This window comes from Mauremys mutica, unplaced genomic scaffold (genome assembly GCF_020497125.1).
Source record: "Mauremys mutica isolate MM-2020 ecotype Southern unplaced genomic scaffold, ASM2049712v1 000124F_np12_subseq_4991368:5084080_obj, whole genome shotgun sequence".
NCBI classification, from domain to species: domain Eukaryota; kingdom Metazoa; phylum Chordata; order Testudines; family Geoemydidae; genus Mauremys; species Mauremys mutica.
The window spans coordinates 54,533-79,301 of record NW_025422857.1 but is presented as its reverse complement, the minus strand read 5'-3'; the positions used below and the strand labels follow the sequence as shown (position 1 = coordinate 79,301).

The 24,769-nt window shown below is 53.5% G+C and overlaps 1 protein-coding gene across 1 annotated transcript in view; it reads right to left on the bottom strand.

Moving 5' to 3' along the window:
- Positions 1-2,454: 2,454 nt before the first annotated feature.
- The window catches only part of LOC123356974 (TANK-binding kinase 1-binding protein 1-like), a 54,531-nt gene continuing 32,216 nt past the window's right edge, over positions 2,455-24,769 (bottom strand). The window contains exons 8-10 of the mRNA XM_045000228.1: positions 6,524-6,642; positions 5,365-6,089; positions 2,455-4,533 (exon numbers count right to left, since the gene is read on the bottom strand). Coding sequence (XP_044856163.1) covers positions 4,405-4,533; positions 5,365-6,089; positions 6,524-6,642 — 973 coding nt within the window. The 3' untranslated portion in view covers positions 2,455-4,404. The remainder of the gene's footprint in view (positions 4,534-5,364; positions 6,090-6,523; positions 6,643-24,769) is intronic.

The following is a 24,769-nucleotide window of genomic DNA, read 5'->3' as shown; positions in this document are numbered from 1 at the left end:
TAAACTTTTTCTCAGGAAGGGGTTTCCAGTTTATGGCCACCTCTTGCTAAGTCCCGGAGACCATAAAAATTCACCCCACGCTAACATAGCCAAGACAGACCCTCATGAACCAGCTGTTCTCACATGGTGAATCAGGTTCCAGCCCACCCCGCTGAAGCCTGATCCAGTGCTCACTTCACGTAACTCCACGGACCTCTGTGGAGTTAGTAGTTTGATTCCAGTGTAAGCTGGGAGTGAATCAGGCCCATTCCCTTTCCCTCTCCAGTGATATAACCTCCCTGACAGCTAGAGATGGGCTTGAGCTGTGATCATGAAAAGGAGAGGCAGGCGGAGGGGTCATGAAACAAACAATTTATCTGTTAAGGGGTGGCTCCCTCTATCAAAAGTTTGGGAAGCCCTTCACTCCTTGCCAGAGCTGGAAGCAGAACCCAGGAGTCCTGTGCCTGGCTCTGTCCATTAGACCATATGTCCTCTCCCCCACAAGTTAAAAAATAGAATCCAGGAGTCCTGGCACCCAGTCTTCTGTTCTAACCACTAGACCACGCTCCCTCCAAAAGCCAGGAATAGAACCCAAGTGTCCTGACTCCCAATCCTCTACTCCAAGTACTAGACCAACACATTGTCCCCGACCAAGCGGATTATGTTATCCCGGGGAATTTAACTGCAAAAGTGAACAAGCCAGCACTGACCCACACGCCCAAAAGAGAAGAGATTTTGGCTGCCAACTGATGCTTCAGTCTATAGGTAACTTTTATTCGACTTATTCTGTTTCACAGAGCACAGGATCTCTTCAAAGAGAACATACACAAAAGGAAGATACATACAGACCAATGTCTCTCCACGTTCCCCTGAGCTGGGGTTCTCAGGGGCTCGTGTTTGTTGGGTCAGTCAAGAGCATGCAGCACAGAACAATGACTGACAGGCCGCTTGGATCTCCCGATTGGGTGCTCGGTTGGGAGAGGGGCGGAGATTATATCACATCACGTATTTCCGCTTTGGATTGTTGGACTAGACCGGGGCGCGGGTGTGGGGGGGGGTGGAAGTAACAGGCCCGGAGCAGCCGACAATAAATGACACAGCGAGAGCTCGCTGCAGACCACGCATGGGGGAGGGGTAGCGCTGGGCTCTTCGCACGGAGCCGGGCGTTGTCACGCCAGACTTGGCGCCGCAATGCAGAACGCGTCAGAGCCCTGGAGACGGACCCGGGTGGCCCCGCCCAGTCTCCCCTCTCCATTATGTCTGCGTCTCGTTGGCTCTGAGGTAGATTTCATGTGGATGTGGGACAAGTGGTGTCAGTCGTGGGGAAATTAAATTGCTCGCGGGCACGTCTCTAGCCCTTGACTCCTCCCCCCCAAGTGCTGGCCCCTCCCCCTTAAAGTGACATGACTTCAATATGGCTGGAATCCTCTGCCTTGTCCTTGCCTGTGATCCACAGCTGGTGGGTGAGCATGGAAAGGAGCGATGCACCAGCCAAGGAGGACGGGGCCGGCTCCTCTGTCTGCGTAAATCGGCGTGGCCCCGTTGCCGTCAGAGGGGCTACACCGATTCATGCCAGCTGGCCTTCCAAAGAGACCCCGGCCCTTTCAGCCCCCGCTGACGTCTGTGGGACTTGAGGGTGCTCAGAGCCTGCTTGGAATTTTTCTGCAATCTCGCAGGATTGGGCCCTGCTTGCCCAACGCCACGAGATGCAGCACGACATGAGATATGGGGGGGGCAGGGGGAGCCATGAGTGGCGGGGTGTTAGCCCCCACCTCCCCAGAATGCACAAAACCGGTTTGCATGCGTTTTCCCCAAGGCCCACGTCCCCGTTAGACTCGGGCACCTCACACGGGGGCACCGGCGTCAGCGCTGCTTGGAAGCGTCTGGAATTGCTCTCTGATTCATAGACTTCGGGTACGTCGACACTGCGATGAAACACCCAGGCTGCAGGGCTATAAGACTGTACTGTAACTGTCTGGCGTTAGGCCGGGGTGCAGGCTCCGGGACCCCACAAGGGTGGAGGATCCCAGGCGTCGACACTACAGCTTTCTAGCCCCACAGCCCAAGCCCGAGTCAGGTGCCACGGGCCAGCCACGGGAGTTTATCTGCGGTGCAGACACACCCATTAAGGCCAGAAGGGATCAAAATGATCCACGCGCCTGCGCAGACCCACACCCGGGTGGCTTGTGTGTCAGTTACACATAACGCAGGCCAGAGCGCCGCACCCAGTGATTTCTGCATCAAGCCCGTCAGTAAATTCATGGTCCTATAATTCCGGCATCCGTCCACCCCGGATCGCCAGCACCATCAGTCGGTAACGCACCCCTTGGCCACCCAACATGTGGGCTCAGAGGCTAGTCGTCACGCCAGCCAGCCCCCAGGTCACCCGAGCCACAGGCTGGCCCTGCTCTGATCCTTGTTAAATCACAAACCCTCCTTATGGCAATTTGGAAACCTCTAAATTCCAGGGGTCTCTCAGTTCCACGGACAAACCCCACAATCCAAGGCTGGAATACGAGGATCCACAAATGGAACAATTCCACGGAACTGTGGAATTGTTCCATTTGTGGATCCTCGTATTCCAGCCTTGTCCCCGGTCAGCTTAACACGCCGGAGTGAAACGAAACGAGAACGGGGCACTCTTGTTGTGGAATAAAAGGCTCCATGCATGGGGGTTAATCGGGAACAACTAATACACTTTCCATTTACACTGTGCTTTAATCTGCATTAACCTTCAAGTATGGACAAGCCCTCCCCTTCTGAGAGTTTCCTCAGACAAGGAGCTCGGGATTCCCCGTGGGCCCGGAGAATCCTCACCCTAAGTAAACCAATTTCACACCACACCCACTCCCCAGCACAATTTGAGAGTGGGGCCCAAACCCTGCATCTGAATACCCCTTGAAATGCCAGGGATCTGGTCGCTCCAGATTAACTGTTAGTGGTTTCGGCTCATCTCTAGGCAGAGCATTGGGGTGAAAGGGCCGGTTCGTTATTAATTACATTTTCCACTCCAATGCCGGAGGGCGAACGCCACCTCCCAGCCCACAGCGCTGCCAAGAACGAGCGAGATTCTCTTCCTTCCCTTCCCCGACCCAGAGTTTGGACGAATGCCACCAGCCAAGGATCTGGCCCAGAGGAACAGCCGACGCCTACCCAGAGCAGCACTGCTACAGCTGCTAGTTTCATCAGCACCCTGGCGAATGACAAAGGAGTGGGGGTTTGCCCAGCACAAAAACAGTCTCTGGGTCCTGCTAGGAAAAACATCTTCACCGTACGGGCACTTCTGATGAACGAATGACTCCAGGTAGGTCCATTGAGACAGTCCCCGCGGGGGAAAAGGGGGCAGCTGGCCAGTCTGAATGGGATTGGCGTAGATCAGTACCACGCAAAGGTGCTTAGTAAGGCCGGAGAGAGACAGTGGATCGTGGACCCACGCAGGTGACTGCTGTGGAATTAACACGATGCCGTCACGCCAGTGTCACAGGCCGTCACGGGACTGCGGGCAAGGTGAGGGCGTGACCACGACGCGGGACACAGAGAGGATCCTTGCTACACGGTAACTAGCTACTCAAAGCAACGTGTCAGGATGAAGGAGGAGTCAACGGTACGTCGAAGAGAATAGAAATACACCAGGGACGTAGCTAGGCGCCGCCGGAGTCAATGACAAAACTAGCCGTTGACTTTGAGGAGGCCAGGATACGGCCCCTAGCCGACAGGAAGTTCAGTGCAATATTATAGGATGTCCATGCTACACCTCTAGAAAGTGGGTTTCCTTTCTCATCAGCGTCACTGAGACAAGGGGTGGTGGACTGGAAAGATGCTTGAACTAGCAGCCAAAGGCCAAGGCAGGTTGGTTTGAAAGCTCTCGGGGACCCAACAGTGACCAAAGCTGAAGAGAACCAACCGCCCTGTAACAATTAAACCCCTGGGGGGAGAGACTCAAACTGCACCGAGATTCCCGCAGACAGGTGCATGGAAACTCTGTGCCTCTCACCGAAGCAGCTTTCAGAGTGGGGGTGTGGGGGGGGGGGCTCCATCCTCCATCAATCCTCCCTGAGATCATCCAGAGAAACCAAATGACACAGCCAGAGCTGTAAAGGAAGCAGGAGTAAACGACAAGCAACACCCTCTGTAAGAAGCCACCACCGACGGGTCTGCCCTCCGCCAGTGCCTGGACCGGAGCGTCCCCCCGTCTGGCACAAGCATCGCCAGGTATTGCAGATCCTGGGGGCACCGGGGGTGGGGGGAGAAACCCACTTAAAACCAATGTGAGGGAGGGGAAGAGGGAGAGGCGAGTCTCTTACAGTTCAGTCTTTCCTGCAGCTACTGAAGATTTGGAGGTATTTAGGGAGCCGTGTTGCTCCCCACGTTTTCATGCAGCATCCAAAGGGAGCCAGGGCTGTAAGGAAGTCGGGACGAGGAGCCTCAGATCTTACTGTTCTCCAGGTGCGAATCAATGTGCTTTATCAAAGCATCGTCCGGGTAGCCGATGGGGAACGCCAGCTGGCAGAGGGGGCAGCTTCGGATGTCGGAATCCACCGTCTCCATCAGCAGCTGCGGGGCAAGAAGGGGCAAGAAATGACCTTTCTGCTGAAAGGAGAGTCCCAGGTCCCTCCCCAGAGCTGTGGGGCCGGAAGCCCAGCTGATGATGATCAGCAGAGTTCCACTGAAGTCACTGGAGCAGCCCCAATTCACGGCCCCGGGAGACTGTTCTGCAGCCCACCAGGTCTCCCCCTCCGCAGGCTTTGCTGGGACCTTCAGCCTGAATTCCCCCCTCATTAATTTCAACCCACTCCTTGGGGGGTTATGCCCCACCCTCCCCCTCCTGGCAGCTTTCAAGGACGCAGAGTCGCAGGTGTCAGCTCCCCTCAGTCACTAGCGGGTGCCTCTCCCAGCACTTGCTGTCAACAGCTGGGGTCCACCAGGCACAGCTCAGCCCAAGGTTGGAAGCCAAAGTTCCCCACATTCCTTATTTGGTTACAGGCTTTCCTGAGGCCTCCAGCACCACAGTAACCAACTGCCTCAGCCATGGACTGGACTGATCCTCACAAGGTAGGAAAGTATCACAGCCCCCCCCCCATTTTACTGATGGGGAAACTGAGGCACACAGTGGTTAAGTGACTTCCCCAAGGTCACACAGCTCGGCAGCGGCAGAGCCAGGACCTGAATGGAGCTCTCCCCATCCTTAGCCACAGGACCACCACTCCTCTTCCTCCCTGGGTCCTACATTCTGGGTCAGACCCATTACTGAGAAAAGAGGCCAAACATCCCCGCGTCCGGGGGTTCAGCTAGGCCATCCCAGACCAGGCTGGAGGTGGCACTGCTGCAAAGAAGCTCGCAGCGGGATAAGCAGTGGGTTAGGTAGTAACGGGGGCTATCGCTTACGTTGATCGACGGCCAGGACTGCGCGTGCTCAGCCCTGGAGTAGGAGGCAGCTGTCCGGTGCGTGGTGGAGTCGGGGATGGGGAAGCCGGCACAGAAAGAGGCGCAGCGGATGGCTCCCACCTCGGGACTAGGGGGGCTGGGGACGCTCCACTCGTCTTCGTCCGAGGACTGCTTCTCGAAGCGCAGGTGCTCCTCGAAGGCATCCCTGGTGCTCCCGGGCCCGCCAGCCCCCCCGATGTAAACCTCGCCATAGGGACGGTGCTTTGGCAGCGTGGAGGCTTCGGGCTGCAGCCACAGGGAGTGGCTCTGCCGGTAGACGGCAGCGTCGCTCACCTCCGAGTAGCTGCGACGCCCCTGGAAGCTGGCTTTGATGTGGTGGCTTGGGGGCTTCGAGTACCCCAGATCCATCATGTTCCTCTCGCTGGCGGGGGGCGCCCGGTGCTGGGAGGCGGGGGACGGGCAGGAGGGGGCCGGGGAGCGGCGCTGCTGGGCGGGGGACTGGCTCGGGGGGGGCGCCGGGGAGCAGCGCTGCTGGGCAGGGGACTGGCATGCAGGGGGCGCCGGGGAGCGGCGCTGCTGGGCGGGGGACTGGCTGGGGGGGACAGGAGACCGCCGCTGCAGCGCGGGAGACTGGCACTGGGGGACCGGGGGCCGGCCTTGCTGAGCCGGGGGCGGGCAGGGCGGCGCCGGGGAGCGGCGCTGCGAGAGCGGGGAGTGCCTCTGGCCTGCAAAGCAACGGGACAAAGACAAGCAAGTCAGCAAGGGGACACCGCCCCCCCGCAATGTGCACGCGCAGCACAGAGAGCAGTGCCCTGGGGGTGGTACCGCCGGGCAGGGACCAGCTCAGCCTACGCAGGCACCGGGACCGTCCCGATCACAGAAAGAGGCCAAGGGTGGAATCCAGGCCCTTGAGAGCCAGCTCCTCTTCCGCCCCTAGAGGAGGCACTTCCGGGCCTGAGGCGCACAGGAAGGGTAGCAGGGAGGTCCCAGGGAACGGGTGACGGGGTGACAGCCTGACCTCGGGGCTCTGCATCCCTCTCCAGCCCCTCTCCCCTTTCAGATCCCAAACTCCGGGCCCTTCTGGTCGAGGGGGACGGTGCCGCTCCCCCTTGGAAGAACCGAGCCCGCGCAAACCCCTCGCCCCCGGGAACGTGCTCACCGCCGTTGATGGCCTGCTCCTGCAGCAGCGTCCGGAGGATCTGGCTCTGCAGGGAGCTGAGGGTCCGCAGCTGGCACAGCTCTTCGGTCAGCTCGGTATAGGCCAGCGCCAGGTTCACCCTAACACAGGGCGAGACAGCAGGGCAAGGCATAAAGCGACCCCTCATGGAGACGGCCCCGCTGGGGACAGGGAGAGCCCCCCGCCCCGGCTCTGCTGAGCCGCTGTGACCCTCAACTGTGAGGGGCCATGGCCAGGGCAGATCAGAGCCAACTGCCATGGGAGACGGGGGCAGGTGCTGGACCCTGCTAGCAGAGGGATGTCTGGGAGCCTGGGGAAGGCCCCGGGAGAGCTCTAGGGCTCACGTCCATCTGATCTCCCCCCCAGGGCCTGCGATCCTATAGCCCGAGTGAAGCGCGTTAACACAGATCATCAGAACAAGGTTAGAACTAAACGAGCCGAGGCCGCTACTCATCACACCGACCAGCAGAGGCCAGGCTGTCTGTACCCAGCGGTTGTCTCCGGTCCTGTACTCTGGTTGGATGCTCTTTGGGGCAGAGACTGGCCTTTTGTTCTGGGTTTAACCAGACCTTAGCTCAACGGAGTCCTGGTCTTCTAGGGGGTGAGGAACTCGACATCGATCCCAGCTGGCGTCCCGTCCCTAGCCAGCCTCGCGGAGAGAGCCCTGAACATGCACCTTGCAGCACCATCACCCACATTATAAATCATAGTGCAGGATAGGGCCAGACAAACGCAGACAGCAGGTGCTCAGCTCCCTTTACAAACCAAGCCCAGGGCTCTAAGAAGGTTGAGCGACTTGCCCAAGGTCGCCTAGCAAGCAAGGAGGGAACCCAGGCCTCCTGGCTTTCCCATCAAACAAACAACAATGCAACAGGAAAACGACGACTCTTCCCTCCCGCCGGGCTGCCGTCCCCGTCAACGCCTTTCCCGCGGCCCTGCCAACGTCGTCAACGCATGGAAGTCTCCCCAACAACTTCCGTGTTGCCTTTAAAAAACCCAGATTCGCTATGTTGATGTGAAGGGAGAACCTGTCTCGTGAGGTTACCGAGGGGCTGTCAGGCCGGGCGCGAGAGAGCGGCCGTGTTGAGCTGAGTGACTGTGACACCGAGGGGACCTGGGAGATGGCTCATGTAACAGCAGCGGACAGGTCCCCCCCCCTCCCGCCACCCCTAAAGAATCAGGGGTTGTTTTCACTCCAGCGTTCACAGGACAGATCCCCCTGCGAGGGGGCGATTGTTTGTTCTGACGTGCGGCCGGCGGGAGTGACAGGCGATGAAACGAAGGGCCCTGAAGGATCCGACTGGAAGGATTCTGTGAACAATGGGCACGAGGCGCACGCAGAGGAAACCCTCGTGAGCCCTAGAAGGCAGCAGGGAACCGTCTATAGCTCTCCTCTGTCAGCCCAGCAGCTACACTTCCTGGAGCTCCCCGGTGTCCTGAAACTCACATGCTCCCCGGTTCTTCTAGGGGGTGGGGAACTCGGCATCGATCCCAGCTGGCGTCCAGTCCCTAGCCAGCCTCGCGGAGAGAGCCCTGAACATGCACCTTGCCGTGGGTACGGATCGCTAGGGACATGCAGCCAGCCCTGACGTTTCCTGAAGGAGGCCGGTCAGACCCGCTCCTGCCCAGAGGTGGACGCCTCTGGGATCCATAAAGCCTGCGGCCCCTCGGTTTGGGGGAGGGTTTGTGGCTGTGCTGTCAGACCTATGGCTGGTGGCGCTAGGGCTGTTACGAGACCCCTCCCAGCTGCTGAGCCTGCTCCTCTGGCCCCACCAGGGTCAGCTCATGAGAGCAGCAGCAGCCCCCTTCTCCCCCAACCAAGCCTCCCATTGATTTCAACAGGCGCCGGAGTCGGACCCTTAATAACCTCATTAAGGGACCACCGATCCCACCGCTGGCAGCAGCGGTCTCTGGGGCCTTGGTCATGTCACTTAACCTTTCCACCTTCCCTGTCCTTCTGCAAAATGAGGAAACTAATCCCCTGCCCGCAGCAGGACAAGGCAACATCGTTGTCCCCACTCGGCAGATGGGGGCTCTGAGATTCGCTGCTGAGGAGACATACCCCTTGCCAACTTGCCCAAGGTCACAGAGCGAACCAGTGGCAGAGCTGGGAATCCATCCCCCTAAAGCCACCCCTACTCTCTAAGCCAGGGGGTGACCGCGGTGCATAGAACCCTGTGACATACAGCAGGACAGAGACGGGCTCACACTGAAGATGCAACAGGCTGGGTGTGAAAGAAAGAGACCCACGAATAACAAACAATCCTCACTCCTAGCTCGTCTCATCTCTAGATCTCCAAGCACTTTACAGAGGAGGTCAGGTTCATTCTCCCCATTTTAAAGTTTGGGAAACTGAGGCCTGGCATGCCCAAAATCACCCAGCAGCCAAGCCGAGAAGAGAACCCAGGTCTCCAGTGCCCCACTCCACAAACTCTAAAGTCGTAGGGACCACTGTGATCATCTGGCTTGACGTCCTCGCCAACATAGGCCACAGGACTTCTCCGAAGTCCCAATCGCTCCAACCACGAGGCCACGCTGCAGTGGAAGGCAAGGTGAGGTGGAGAGGGGATTTCTAGGCTGGCTGATCTCACACAGGCCAGAAAGTTGCCAGCACTTTGTCCTCTCTCACTGACGCCCGAACAGCCGCCCGGATGCCCGACATTTGCCCGCAGCCCCATGAACATTTCAGACCCGAAATAGTGTGACCATTCGGAGCCCGTGTTTTAGCACAGGGTGGGAACCTGCCATGCCCTCGCTCTTCTGCTGCCTTCCAAAACAAAAAACCCAACCCAGCCCACCAGGCCCTGCTGGGGCGGGTCCCGCACTGGCAACGGCAGGTGAGCCGGTCAGAAAAAGCCCTGCCGTGTGTGTAACCTTCCCTTCCTCCAAACTAACCTTCTGCCCCTCAGAGATCAAAGAGCGGAAACTCTCTTCTCCAGCTCAATCACTAGCAATGCAAATCAAACGAAAAGCAGCCCAGGCCTGGCAAAGCAGGACTCGCCCCTGCCCTCCCCCACCACTGCCTGGCACACTGGGGCATGACATAAGAGACTGGCGCCGTCCCAAGCCGGGGCACCGGGATTTTGGCCTCGCAAATGTCAGCAAAGAAATGAACCGGTTCCTGTAAGGGGAGGCGAAGGCCGGGGCTGAGAGTGGGGGCACATGTCGGTGGCGGCAGAAGAGAGTTGTGTGAGGTTTGTGCTTCTGAAGACAGGAAAAGTGAGTGTTTCAAATAAAGGCTGGTTAAGAAGAAAAGGCCCCCTGGGTGTGTGTGTGGCTGCAAGCGGAGGCTTATTTTAGAAGCAAGAGCGAAAAGAAAAAAAAAATCCCCCACCGCCTAACCAGGGTGACCAACCTCTCGGGGGGCCCACCCGGTGCAGGCGGCTCAGAAAGGCGTGTGGTTCTTTAACCTACGAGGTGGGTGCCACACCTCCAGCGACGAGCGGGACGATGCCCAGAAGCTGTGCAGGGAGGGTGCTGAGGCGCCTCCTTCCCGTCTTCCCCCCTCGCCAGAGCGTTCCGCTGCAGATTGTGGGCGGCGATAGGTGAGCCCCGCCTGGGCGAGGGTCCCCAGAGCCCCTGTGCCTGGATCGGGGACACTCAACCCCCAATACTCGGCTTATTGCAGTGGCCCAAGAAACATCACCACCGCCTCACCCCCGGGCCTCTCTCCAAGCGGACTCGTCCTCCTGGGTCCCACCCCAAGGCATGAACTTCCTTCCAGAACACCCCATCCTACACGGACGCTGATCTTCCTCCGCCCAGTCCCCGGAGAGACCCCGGGAGCCAATCGGGCTTTCTGCTACCCCCATGCAAACTCAGCGCTTCCTCTGGCTCTGCCCTGGGGTAGTTCTGCCCTGGGCTTCTCGCTGACTGGCCGCTGCAACGGGCCTGCGTCACCGCTGGGTCCAGATCCATCCCCAATTCTCCTCTGCATCCTCGCCCCTGTGACCGACCCTCCCGCTCTCAGCTGGATGCCAGCGTCCGAGCTGCCCTCTTGAAACAGCCTCCCCAGCAACACCCAGCCCTGTGGCCACCCACAAGCCCGCCCTGCAGTGACCTTCATGCCCTGTCTCCCCTTGTGCCTGAACCATCTTCCTCCCCGATCCTGGTGCCCTATAGATTCACTCGGGCCCCGTGCAGCCCCCTCCCGAAAGCTGCTGTGCACAGCGGCTCAGACCTCCCCCAAACCAAATCCTGCGTGGTTCTGAGCACCGATTTCAGGCTGCACTCAGCACCTCATGAGAGCGGCGTAGGGTGCCCTTAGCAACGCTCCGTGAACGATCATCAATAATGGCACAGCCTGCCAAGACCCCAAACAGCCCAGGCAAGCACCAGGGCCAGGTTTCTGAGCTCGAGCTCCCAGCACAGAGGAACCTCGCAGGGAAAGGGGAGGGGGTGGGAATTAAGTTTTCTAGATGACACCTTCCAAGCAACTGCAAGCCCTGGATGCTACCAGGAAGGGGGAAAGGTTTCTCTTTTTGAAGGCAGCTGCAGTGGAGCAGCCATGCATGAGGTTTCTGAAACCCAGGTAGTGTAGGATTAGTTCCAGCACCGATCAATGTCAGGCATCTGGATCAAGCTTGGAATTTTTTTTTCAAACCACCGGGAACAAGAGGAAGCACGGTGCGCTTCAAAAAAGATAGCGGGCTAGTGCTGAAACCCTGGCCTGGGTGGGATTTGCCCTGCATAGCTTAGGATGCCTTGCAGTTAAGACACTCTGGGTATGTCGACATGGCAAGCGGGGCAGTTTCGTTGCTGTGTAGACGTCCTGGCTCAGGCTGTAGGACGCTGCGAGGGGGGAGGGTTTCAGAGCTTGTCTACACAGCAGTGAAACGGTCCCGCAGCCTGAGCCCCGCAAGCCCAGGTCAGCTGGCCCGGGCCAGCCACGGGTGTCTAGGTGCTGTGCAGACACACCCTAAATTGGGACTCCGGAGGCTCCTTGATCAAGGTACCTGGCCGAGTTTTCAAGAGATTGCCGCTCAAAGGAAGGGCCAGATTCTCAAGAGATGAGTGGCCTTAATCCGTGTCAGCTCCCCATCTGGATAACGATACCTTGGTCTGTCTTGTCCATTGAGCTCTTACTAGGACTATGTACAGCACCTGGCGCCGTGCGGCCTCTCTGCACCACTGTAACAGAAATAATGAATAGGCCCTGCAGGATTTATGCCTATTGCATGTTGATTCCTTGTATATTCCATACCAAGGGTCAGGCGGTGGGAGTTAATTACTGGCCTGTGTTGGGATAGAGCGGACCGGATTTGTGCCTCAGGAGACAATGGGTTTTGAGGCACTTGTAGCAGACCAGATTCTGTCCCAAAGACGGACGCAGTCAAAGGTACTGCAGCTCCCACCAGGACACCTGTGGCCGGATTTTCCAGCGCTCAGCTCCCCGAGCTCCTTCCGGAGCGGTCCCTGCCTTGCACACCTGTTCCTTCCCCCCGGTGAATCAGAAGTCAAGCTGAAATTAACAAAGGAACTGCCAAAACCACAGAGCCCGCGCATGCTGAGGCAGGGAGGCGAGCTGTGTGCACCGAAAGCTGCCGAGGTGCAGGAGGGCAACCGGTAGCCACGCTGCTGCATTTTCAGCACCATCTCGCTGAACGGCCGCGCCGGGCTCAACCCGCCACAGCGAAAGGGAACTTTTACGTGCATAAGGCGCGATCCTTTCTCCACCTCGCCCCGTGTTCGCAAGGCACGGTCTATTGATGGCAACAGCTCATTGCAGGGACGGGGGGGAGGGGGAAATAATGTGTTAGCTCCCTCCCCGAACAGATGGTAATGGCAGAAAGAAACAGCACCGAGATCTATTTTTCCACCCCAAATATTTCACAGCCTTTCAGGAAGTCTGATGCAGCAGAAAAGCTGTTTGTAATTAATCTCCTCCCCAACAGGAACCTTGCTTGGAAAACAGAAAATCTCGACAGTTTCTGAACGTGACCTCCCCCCCCCAATATATTCATTTCAAAATAGAATGTGGGTTTTGATAAGTAGCTGAAAACAAGAGATCTCAGAACAAACCAGCTCCAGAAGACCAGCCACCTCCAATCTCTGTATTCGTGTCCAGTGACATGGTAGAGGGCTATGACCATCTGTACTGAGGTAACGCCTAGAGGCCCGACCTGAAATCGGAGCCCCGCTGCGCCAGGCACTGTACAGACACATAGAGCTGACATTCTAAAGAGGCAATCACCCCATTTTACAGATGGAGGGACTGAGAGAAATCAAGGGACAGATTTGCCAAAGAGGGCAGCCTACTGTGACCTGTGTGCGTCACAACGGCAGCTCTCGGGCATTGTTAATTCTCTGGCCCCAAAGGGAAGAACTGAGGACTTGATAGTCTGGCCCTAAATAACTCTGCAGTCAGTAGCAGCATTCAGCGTTGAACCTCAATCTTCCGAGTACGCGCCTACTGCCTTAACCACAAGACCATCCTCTTCCAATTGTTTGCTGCTTACAAAAGTACTTGTTGCTTTGCAACAGAATGAGATGTGACCCCTTCTTTCCTCGAGCGAGCAGCCAGCAGCACCGTACAACTATAGGAACAGCAGAATGGGTCTAGCAGTTAGCTGAGAAGGGGGAGCCAGGGCTCCTGGTTTCCAGTCCCAGCTCCGCTGCTAATTTGTCATGGCCACTTTGGGTGCGTTGTTTAAGATCTCTCGACTTCAGCTTCTCCCAGGGTCAAATAGGGGCGATAATAAATAAGTGATTGTTACTCATCTCACGGGGGGGGGGGGGGAGATGAATCCTCATGCAAATTCCCACTAATTGCAGTAAAAGTTCTCAGCCCATTCTGAGTCAGAGCAATGGGCCATTATCTCCTGCCCCTCAGCACTAGCAGCTTCAGCGGAAAGTCTATAAACCCCCATACTGAAAAATCATGCCGTACTTTCCCATAAGAGAGAAGGTCTTCCTGACCCCAGACAGTCTGTGATTGACTCATGCCCTGAAGCATGGGGATTACTCCTATGAAGCATTTACCCCGTGTAATGGAACTGCGGCTATGCTCATTCTCCATGAAAAAAAAAGTTTGGCCATTTATTTTTTGGAATCCTTCTAAGCTCTTGGCTACGATAAATATCCAGAAACAGGAAGTTCCCTGGGTATAAAACCCAAAATGTTGCATTTCACTGACCCTGGACATCCCTTGACCACATATTATAGGAAAGGATAAATAGGAGCGCCTGATCTACCGTCTCGCTTCCATTCTTCATTTTCTCTCTCTTTCATGCCTCTTGTTTGTCCCCTCTCTAATTAAACAGTCCAAAGCTTTTCGTTCTCGCTTTCCCAGCCTCCGAACCACTGCCAGGGACCTTTATACCACTTGTACGTCTGTCCCATTATAGCAGGACCTCAAGGGCTAGCCAAGTTCAGGGACCCATGGTGGTAGGCACCGTCTGTACACTTGGCAAGAAAAAGTCCCCGTCCCCAAAGAATTTACAGTGTAAACAGACAAAGGGTGTGGGGGAAACTGAGGCACCAAGCAGGAAAGTGATGTGCCTAAAGTCACACAACAAATTATTTGCAGATGCGGGAACAGAACACAAGTCTTCTAAATCCTAGCCCTGTGCACCAGACCACAGGGCTAGGATTTAGGGAGGGGCTAGCTCAGTAGTTTGAGCATTAGCCTGCTAAACCCAGGGTTGTGAGTTCAATCCTTGAGGGGGCCACTTAGGGATCTGGGGCAAAAATCAGTACTTGGTCCTGCTAGTGAAGGCAGGGGGCTGGACTTGATGACCTTTCGAGGTCCCCTCCAGTTCTAGGAGATAGGTATATCTCCAATTATTACACATTGTCTTACTTGAAAAGTGATTTATCCTGGTGTCAAAGCACCTTCACAGGGTGAAAATACCAGGTACTAAAGGACTCTAATCTAGGGGAGAAAGGCATAAACGGGGACCCATGGATGGAAGCTGATGCTGGACAAATTCAAATTAGAAATACAGCACCAATACTTAACAATGAAGGTGATTAACCCTTAGAACAGATGCCCAAGGAGAGTGGTAGATGCTCCATTTCTTGATGTTGTCAGATCAAGACCACATGCCTTCCTGGAAGGTATTTTCCACTGGTGTTTGCAGTGTTGTTGTAGCCGTGTGTGTCCCAGGGTATTAGAGAGACAAGGTGGGGGAGGTGATCCCTACTTTTCAAGATGGAGGGGTCTCAAACATGCCTATCACAACATATGGTGTACCTCATTCTACGGCATTAAACGCCCCAATAACTATGTGTGCAAAACTAGACAATCACTACACTCTCAAAAGAACTCGCCCAGAAAAAGGACCAGAGACAAAAAACCACCCCGGTCCCCTGTGGGTGAACACTCTTCCCAAAGTGATCACTCCATCTCTGACCTCTCAGTGCTCATCCTCAAAGGAAACCTGCACAACACCTTGAAAAGATGAGCCTGGGAACTTAAATTCATAGTTTTGCTAGACACTAAAAACCACGGCCTTAATAAAGACACTGGATTTACGGCTTATTACAATAAACTATCTGTAACTAACTCACTCCTCCCTTTTTTCGTCCTATGTCTGCAGAGGTGTTAATTTAGCCACTTCCCCTTAGAATATGTGCTACTTATGCTAAACAATCTGTTCTGTCTTGTATTTAGCTGTGACACTGAGTACCTTTCCCAGATCTGAAGAGGAGCTCCGTGTAAGCTCGAAAGCTTGTCTCTTGGTGATAAAAGATATCGCCTCGCCCCCTTGTCTTCCTGAAAGATATGCTTCAGGGTGTGTCAACACTACGCACCTTTTAGCGATACAGCTACAGCTGAAAGGCACGGAGTGTAGCCGGCATGGAGTGTAGCCGCTATATACCGGCAGGAGAGAGCTCTCCCACCGACAAAAAACTTCCACCTCCAATGAGCAGCGGTAGCTTTGTCAGCAGGAGAGCGCTGACAATGCCGATAAATATCCAGAAACAGGAAGTTCCCTGGGTATAAAAACCAAAACGTTGCATTTCAGCAGGAGAGCGCTCCTGCCGACAAAGCGCTGTTCGCGCCGGCGCTTTTCGTCAGCAAAACTTTTGTCGTTCGGGGGAGTGTTTTTTTCACACCTCCGAACGACCGAAGTTTTGTCGTTCCGGTTCCAGGGTAGACAAAACCTCAGAGTCCAGCGGTACTCAGACCTCAGGGGTTCAGGAGCCAAATTAGTGATCAACATTCCCCAAAAAAGAGTCAGTCGTGTGATCATTGTTTCATCTACTATTAGATATATAAATAAAAATATACATACGCACAGCAAAATCACTGACCAAGTATTACTATTTTAGCAACTACAATTGGTTGATAACAGAGGAAAAGCATCCTGATTGGTTAATAACTTAGATCAGTTAATCATTAAATCACACGGTGTTTTAATATCATGTCCTGCAAAGAGCCGCAGGCGACACATTAAAGAGTCGCTTGCAGCTCAGGAGACGCAGTCTGAGCAGCTCTGCTTTAGTCAAAGGCCTGGTCGATGCTAGGAAATTAGGCTGGTGTAACGTCTCTCACACCTCTGAGCGGTGCAGTTAAACTGACCCACGCCCTGGTGTAGATAGCACTAGGTGGATGGGAGAATTCTCCCGTCGACCTGCTACCGCCTCTTGGGGAGGCAGATCACTTCCGCCGACGGGGGCTTTTCCTGTCGGCGTAGGCAGTGTCTTCACTGAAGTGCTTTGGCTGCATCGCTGCAGTGTTTTAAGTGTAGACAAGCCCAAAGAAGTTATTGGACTCAAGAGAGGGGAATCTGGGTGAAACGTGAGGGCCCGGTCAGCATACATGACCTCACAGTCCCCTCTGCCCCTGAAATCGACAAATCTATGAACACAGAGGCCATGTCCTCTCGAAAACAATCCCCCACGATCTAGCACACCCGGGCCTCCTGAATACCACAATTTGAGTCACCAGGAGTTCAAGTCAAATTATTTTTTCTCGGATCGCAAGATACAAATCAGCGGGAAGCAGCGCGCTGCCGATAAGCTGTGGCAAGTTTCTCAATACAATGATTTGCCCCCCCCCCCCGCCATTCTCTCTTTCGCACACACGGGCAGCATCTCACGGGGTTTGCACGCTGCCGGGCTGAGATGGGAAATCAGGCAGAGGCTGCAGCTGCGCTGGCTCCTACGCGCTCGTTTTTACTCTTTTGTTATTTTGCTTCTGCTTCCTCCCCCAGTCCCACAAGCCTCAACCCTTTTAATAAAATGCTGTGGTCAGCCCTTCCCCGGCCCCCACTCCCACACATCCCCCTCCCCCACGCCTCATGCTCTCTGTCAGCAGAGAGCACAGCGGTGGCCCGTGGGCGTGGGTGGCAGAGGTGGGGGGGAAGGGGACGAGATGTTTAGCAAGGAGGCCTGGTTTCATGGGAGTGTCTGGGATCCAGGGGGGGCAGAAGGGTCATTTACACCCTGAACAGCTGTGAAATGAACAGGAAGGCAAGATTAAGGGAATCCAGCCCGCCCGCTCTGCGCTCAGGCTGGGTTTGCCAGCAGGGGGCGCCGCTACTGATCAGCCGCCAAGTGGCTACCACAACACTAAGGCCCGTGGTTATAGCAGATTGAAAGAGGAAGGGGCGCTCTCAGCGTGTCAGAGAAGGAGGAGCGTTGCTCACCCAACCCAGGGAGTCATAAAGTTTAAGGCCAAAAGTGACTCCCCAGACCATCTAGTCTGACCTGTGCATCACAGACCACCAACGCCAGCCAGCCCCCACCCACCCACCAAACCCAGCCACCGCCAGGAGATCAAAGCACTACACAGGAGACAAGACCGTTTTGTGCCGCAGGCAGAGAACAGGAGGGGCCGAGGCCCGTGCAGTGGTAGAGAAATAATCCTGGCAAGTGACCCACATGCTGGAGAGAAAGGTGAAAAAAACTCCAAGGTCGCTGCCAATCTGATCTGGGGGAAAACTCCTTCTCGACCCCACATGTGGCGATCTGGGAGACCCTCAGCCTGGGAGCAAGACCCAGCCAGTCAAGCCCCCAAGAGAGAAAATGCTCAGTGCCATCTCAGAGCCCTGGCCCACCCCGCCCCAGGTCCCATCTCCAGCTGGGGCCATCTCTGATGCTTCAGAGGAGGGAGACAAAAAAATATATTGGGAGGAGGGAGGTATTCCTTCCTGACCTCTGCCGGCAGCTGGCTGAAATCCTGAGCTTTAGATACGTAAGACATCAACTGGAAGTGAGCCCTGGCCGCCAGCATCACAAGCAACCTCATCATACAATCTGTCCAGCTTTCTCTTCAAACTAATGAAGTGGTTTGTCCCCACAGCTCCCAGTGGGAGACTGTTCCAGACCCTCACTCCGATGGTTAGAAAGCGGAGCGACCCTCAGCTTTTAGCAGAGGTGAGGGGGCCTGTGCTCCTTACTTTTAGTCCCATCCTAGGGCAGGAGTAGTTGACGAAGAACCTACTGTTTTAGCAGGGAATGAGGAAGGAAGATCTGGGAGTCTGGTCGGCCCATTGTAAAGGCTGGGAGGGGAGGTCTGCAAATTTTAGTCCAGAGTTTGGGTTTTAACCCCTTTCCTCCCACGCTCAGAGCCAGGCCCGGCTCCCACCCAAACCACGTTCGGAAGCGCCCGTTTACGAAGAAAGGTTCGGCGGGTCAATAGCGACTGACGGGTGAATGAGCAACTGCTGCTCCCAACTGCCTTCATGACGGAGCAGAGGCTTTGCAGCTCTGCTGCGCATGCTTTTAAGGTGCAATCGCCAGCCCCCAAGCACTGCAGGGAGGGAACCAGGAGCTGAGAGGCAAACGCGCCAGGTCATTTGAATGGGCTCCCCTATTTACGCCCAGAGCGAGCGCATTGAGAGTGGGTTGGAAGGATTTCGTGAGAGAAGAAAATGCTGAGCAATCATTTAAGAGACACTTTTTGGAGCGGGTGGCAGGGTTGCATTAGTGCCCTAGATACAAAAATGACACCCCACCCCTCACCCTCCTATTATACAATGCCTATCTCAGTATTATCAATTCTCCAGCTTCTATCATGAATCTCACCATACCTGGGTGTTTGCCTGACAGCCCCAACTTCTGGAGTCAGGTGAATATGCAAGAATCTCAGCCTTTATTTATTTTGCTTGGAGTTGGCACTCTGGCTCTCTTCTACCTCAGAGGTGGCTGCATTTCAATGGTGCATGTCTACACAACAGAGACACTGTCTAACATGTAGCGCACTGAACAGGGATTCAAGAAACCGGGGTCCTAGTCCCATCTCTGCCACTGACTTGCTGTTGGGCAGGAGACTTCACTTACGCTTCCCCTTCCAGTCTCCACCGGCCTTGTCTATTTAGACTGCCAGCGCTTTGAGGCAGGGACTGTCTCTCATGCTCTGTTATGTACGGGGCCCCGATATCAATCGGGTGCAACTGAAATTGATGTACAGTCCGTAAAGTGCTTTGGGTTGGAAGGTGCTGTGTGTATAGAAAATATGTGCAATGAAGTTACTTATTTGGGGGGTTGTTTTTTTTTAACTGCTGTGATTGTGATGAATATCTGCAGTGCGATATTGCAGTGTCAGAGGTTCCTGAAGCTCTGCCTATGAGACTGAAATGAGGAAACCACCGAATTAAAAGCTGGTTGCCTCTAAGGCTTGCAAAGGAAAAAAAAAACCCCCAATTTAAAAAAAGAGTCTCTCTTATTAAAAACAAAACTGCTGGCTATTTCGAGGGCTAATGCTTCCTTCTGCAAAACGCGGATCACCTTCCGAGGAAATTGGAGGAGGTTGCTAACTAAGCCCAGGGAGAGGTTTATGTGCTAATTTGAAACCCATCTCTCAGCAATGAACTTGCCCCATTTAGGGGCCAAATTAACAGCTGGGGTCAATGGAGTTACACTGATTTATAGCAGCGGAGGACCTGGTCCAGTCTTCTGAATCCATATGTCAAAAGAAACAGCCACTGAACCAGAAATGCCAGCTCCAAAGATCCTTCATGCTTTGAGCCCCAGATCTGCTTCCAGGGCTAATAGATAGGGCTAGGATTTAGGTGACCTGGAGTCTAGTCCTGGCTCTGCTACTGGTTTTCTAGGTGAACCGGGGCAAGTCACTTTGCCTCTCTATGCCTCAGTTTCCCCTTCTGTAAAATGGGGCTCATGCTACTCAGCTCCTTTGTAAAGTGCTGTGAGATCTGATGATGAAAAGAGGTAGTTAGGAATTATTATCCGACGGATGTGGCCCAATCACCTGGCATCTCTAATGAGAGACGGGCCCAAACACGTGTTTCATCTCCAGAATTCTGCTCTGTCGTCATGTCATTGATTTTGCAACGAAAGACCCATTCCCTGAATGCTTGATTGCTCAGTCCAGGATTATGGCTGGAGCTCAGTCCCGCTGCAGCATCACCAACCCCAGGCATTCAAAACTCATGACCCAGCCCCTCCTCCTGCCCCCAAAATCAGGAGACTGGCTTAAAAATCATGAGATTTTTAAAAAAAATAAAAGTTTTGAGTTCTTTTACTTTGCCTGCTGGTTTGAGCCTTCAGTGTGTCTCCTTGGGTCAGGTACTTCAGATTCATAAGTGCTAGAAATTTGCTGGGGAGAGGGGGATTGCCAGCATGTATTAGGATTCACACTCCCCTGGCGTGCACCGTGTAGACAAGCCCCTGGGTTCTATTTGCATCTTTGCCACTGGCCAGCGGGGTGAGTCTGGGGAAGCCACTTCCTCTCCCTGTGCCTCAGTTTCCCCATCTGTAAAATGATGTTAACCTCCTTTGTAAAGGGCTTTGAGAGCCACCCATGAAAAGTGTTTTAATAAGAGCGAGGTGCTCTTATTTCATTGGCATAGCAACATCGGCAGAATAGTCACACCTTTTACCAACGTAGTTACGCGGGTCGAACATCTTCAGTGCAGATTAGGCCCAATAAACTGACGCAGAGGAGAGGTAATGACTTGCCCGTGCTGCAAACCAGCGGCAGAACCGCAGGTAGAACCCAGGAGTTCTGGCTCCCACTAAATCAGTGGGAGTTTTGCCATTTTCTGGTGGGACCAGGATTTCACTTGCTCCACTGAGCAGCGCAGCTTCTGCTATTGTACTCTGCTCCCTCTCTCGTCCTCGAGAAAACAAACAGGGGGAGGGAGAGGGGAAGGGATTGGAGAGGAGTTTCTGCTTCCCTGGAATCAGATACAAGTATTACAAGCACTGACCCGACAAAACTATTGTTGGTTTCGCATTGCATGCCAGGGGGGGGATGCTCTATCCCTATCTTGCAGAGGGACAGTGGAGTCGGCGTGATGCCCGTGGCTGGGAGTGCCAAGCGGCTGGCCCCTGTGGACACAGAGCCAGGTGCGTCACGCTAAGGGCAGGTGGTAACGTGGCGTGTCACAGCCCCGGGTACGCTGGCAGCGTCACAGCGACGGTTTCGTCTTCTCAGTGCTGTAAGACTTTGGTCTCGTTCCAGTTGTTCGTCTTGGTGCGGGGGGCAGCGGGGTGGGATTTAGTGGCCTGTCGAGAACCCTTCTGACCTTAAGCTCTACGACCTTTAGCCCTTGACCTCAAGGCAGCATGCAGCACTAGAACCCACCCTGCTTTTGCTGGCCGAGGTGATGCCTCGGCCAGACCAGGACAGGTCGGGGAGACATTTCCACTCTCCCCTGCAGGCCGGCCTGCAGCAAGGCCCATCCTCAATTCCCCATCCTAGGCAGCATTATCGGGGGGCGGAGGGGAAGACTGCCAGAAAGCCAAGCTGGCGTGAGTGAGTAGCACTCCTGCCAAACAGCACAAACCCGCGCAAAAATAAAAGCACAAACCACAGTCTTATCTACCATCTCAACATGGGGGGTGGGCAAAGCAGCAGCCTAAGCCAGAGCCACTGGGGGTAGGGTGGGGAGGGAGATGGCCGAGAACAGTTAAGCCCACCCCGATGGGATCGGGAAGCAGAAAGTGCCATGGGCCTCTGTGTGCCTGCCAGATGGAAGAATAATATGATTATTTTTTCATTATGTTAGGTGCTGTACAAGCACAGAGGAGCCATAACAACAGCTCTGCCGCAACCCACGCTAGGATTTCAAAGTGCTCAAGAGACATTTGTGAAGGCAGACTTGCTGGGTTCAGAGATTTTAGAGCCAGAAGGGACTGTCTGATCATCTCTTCTGACCTCCTGTACAACGCAGGCCAGAGAATCTCACCTGCGTCCAGCCTATTGCACATGGAGAGTCGCTATCAATTCTCCCCATTTCATAGAGGAAACCGAGGCCCAGAGCAATTTAAGCGATTTGCCCAAGGTCACACAGTCAGGACTCCTGGGTTCTCCTCCCAGCTCTGAACTCATTTAGTGACTCCAGGAGAGTTACTTCCGGCAGCCTTGATTTCCCCATCTGTAAAAAGAGGATGCTGCTAACAAGCCAACTGTGGGTGCGGGGAGGGTTAATTTGCTAATTAGGGACTTGTGAAATGTGCAGAGATCCCTGCAGGGTGAAATGTAGCTTTCTGCCCATCATCGGCATCCATGGGAGTTTCACGTGAACAGCGGCAGGAGAACAGAACCATCTGCAGGGACAGCTTCCAGTTCTATGGCTGACACTAACTGGCGTCTAGAACACGGCTTCCACCTGGAAGGAGCCCAAAGCACTTTGAAATCAGTTCCTAGCCCACCACTGAATGGCAGCTAGCCCTGGAATGAAACACAGTGACCTGGCCAAGAGTTTAGGACAGGAAGTGCAGAATACTATATCCAACATAGGAATTCAGGGAGGCGAAATGCTATTCCGCAAGGCAGGACATCCGTGTTTAACATCCCCTCCCTTGGAAGAACCACAAGCAGTTGGGATGTTGGTGTAACCTCACGTCTGAAAGACAGGCACCATCCTTAACCCCGGGCCGGGGCCCTGCCTCGCTGCCCATTCCCAGTGAAGAGTATCCCATGCTGAACTGCAATGATCGTTCCTTACGCCGCGCCAGAGGTCTCCTATCTGAGTTCTGTCTCAGTCTCTGCCTGCTTAGCTTGGGAGCTATAACAGACTCCTAATACGTGATGGTTCAGATGCAGCATGTATTCCTGGTCTCCCTTCCATTACAAAAAAAAAAAAAATTGCATTATTCAAATCCTCTCGTATCTCCCCAATCCAGCCCAGTTCCCCTTCCCATGCAAATGAACCTGGTTACATTTTTTTTACCTAAAGATTATTTTATACGTCTCTCTCGTGTTTGTTTTTGCAAATGGATTTCCTTTGCAGCACTTAGAGCAAGAAAACCAACTACAAAATGCAAACGTACAAGAAATTAAAAAGGAAGAAAGCATTTCCCAGCAAGAGAGTCTGAAATCAAACTGACCTCTGCAGAATGCCAGTCAGTCAGAATCAAAGAGTGCAGTTCAGGGGAGTTGGGACCGATCTTATTTTAAACATAGCAATACTAAGGTACAAGGTCTGATTTAGCTCCCATTGAAGTCAATGAGACAAAAACAAACAAACAAACAATCATGGACTTCAGTGGAGCAATGTCAATTTATACCAGCTGAGGATTAGGCCCATGGATGCCACAGTTAAACTCCTATAAGCACCAGTGCACACGAGTAGCTTTACTCACGTGAGAAGCCCAATTGACTTCAGTGTTTTTCACCAGTGTGATGTCTGCAGGAGCCTGTAATTGTAAAATTTACTCCTGAAGGCTCATTATTTTTCCATTAGTAACTTTTCTATAACCTGTAAAAAGCCTGTTTTGATATTCACGATGTGCCTTGCACTTTGAGGGGGCCAGATTCTGCCCTCAGTGAAATTCACGTCTATGGAGACAGTGCCCAGGTGCACCAGGGTAACTGACAACCGATCTAGAACTGAGCCCATGCAAGCAAATCCATTTAAGAACATACTTAGCCGTAACACGACTCGTCCTATGGAAATAAATGGGGTACTTAAGCTACTTAAGCATGTGCTTAAAGGCTTTTTTGGATCAGAGCCTTCAAAGGAAAAGTTACAATTTAATCATTGCTACTATTTTCCATCTCTGCTACTTCTTAACCGTGTGGCTCAGAGCCACCTCCACCTGGGTTCTACATTTGGAACAAGTTACGAAACAAAACGTGCATTACGTTTTCGAATAAACCCGACTGCCTGTCCAAACTCGGAACCACCTTTTGGCCAAACTAGAAAAGAAAACAGGCTGGAAGAAAGACAACAAACCCAAACAAAACACGACAGCTTTTGGGAGCGTTAAAATTTTAGGCGGAGATAGAACATTCTGTTTGTAGTTTAAGTGACATTAAAAATGTGTTTACGTTTACATCAGATGTAGCTCTTAACACTGGGAGTCTGATTCGCCATTTCTTCTTACGTGAGTGCAAAGGAAGGGTAAAAGCTTTACAGTTTTGCACTGATACAAATGACAACACAAGGTGCAGAGGAATGGACAGAAAAAGATTTTTCTCAGAGCAAATCTGCAATCTTGTCAATTTCTTTGATAAGCGTGTATTGCGCTCCCTGTTATATTTTGTGTGGTTTTACTAAGATCCTTAGACTCGCCAAACAAATTAATAAAGAAAAGACTGGATTTTTAGCTGGAATAAACTGATGTAGCTCTGTTGACTTCAACACGAGCTGAGGATCTTCAATGCAGCGCTGCCAATTTACAGGATTTGAGGATTGGACTCAAAATATCATTCTTTTACACAGGTATTCTGTTTGGGGGAGATTTCAGAAAGTCAATGGAAGTTGTGTTCCTATATCCCGTAAGGGTTTTGCAAATCTTCTCAATCTTCCATTCAAAGAAAAATATTGAAACAGGAGAGTGATGCAAATCTAAAACTCTCTCTGCCCCTACACTAGAGAGGCAGAATGACTAAGTCGGCTAAAAGAAAGAAAGAAAGAAAAAGTCAGCCAAAGATTAAAAATACAGATACTGTACAGTTCACACCCAAAAGAGGTGGAAAAGAACAGGTTACAAAAATGAGCCTTATTTACAAGAAAAGAGAACTCTGAGGAGGTAAATTTTGTTCCAAAATTAAAACCGAATCTGATTTTTCTTTACGGGGGAGTGTGAGTGGGCGTGTGTGGCTTCTAAAAATAATGTTGATTTATTTCTCTTAAAGAAAAAAAAATAGTCGAATTTTGGTTGCTTGCACTCATCATGCAAGGGGGGAGCGGGGGGGGCTCACTGCACAGTCAAAAATTCTGGAAATTTAGCAAGTGACCTGACACGAAGGGGGGGAGGGGGGGGGGAGGTCCTGCATTGCAAAATGTAGGGCATCTTTCTCAAGCACATTGCCAGGGAGGAAGGAAGGCGTAGTGGTTAAAACCCCACTCTGGGAGTCCTGAGATG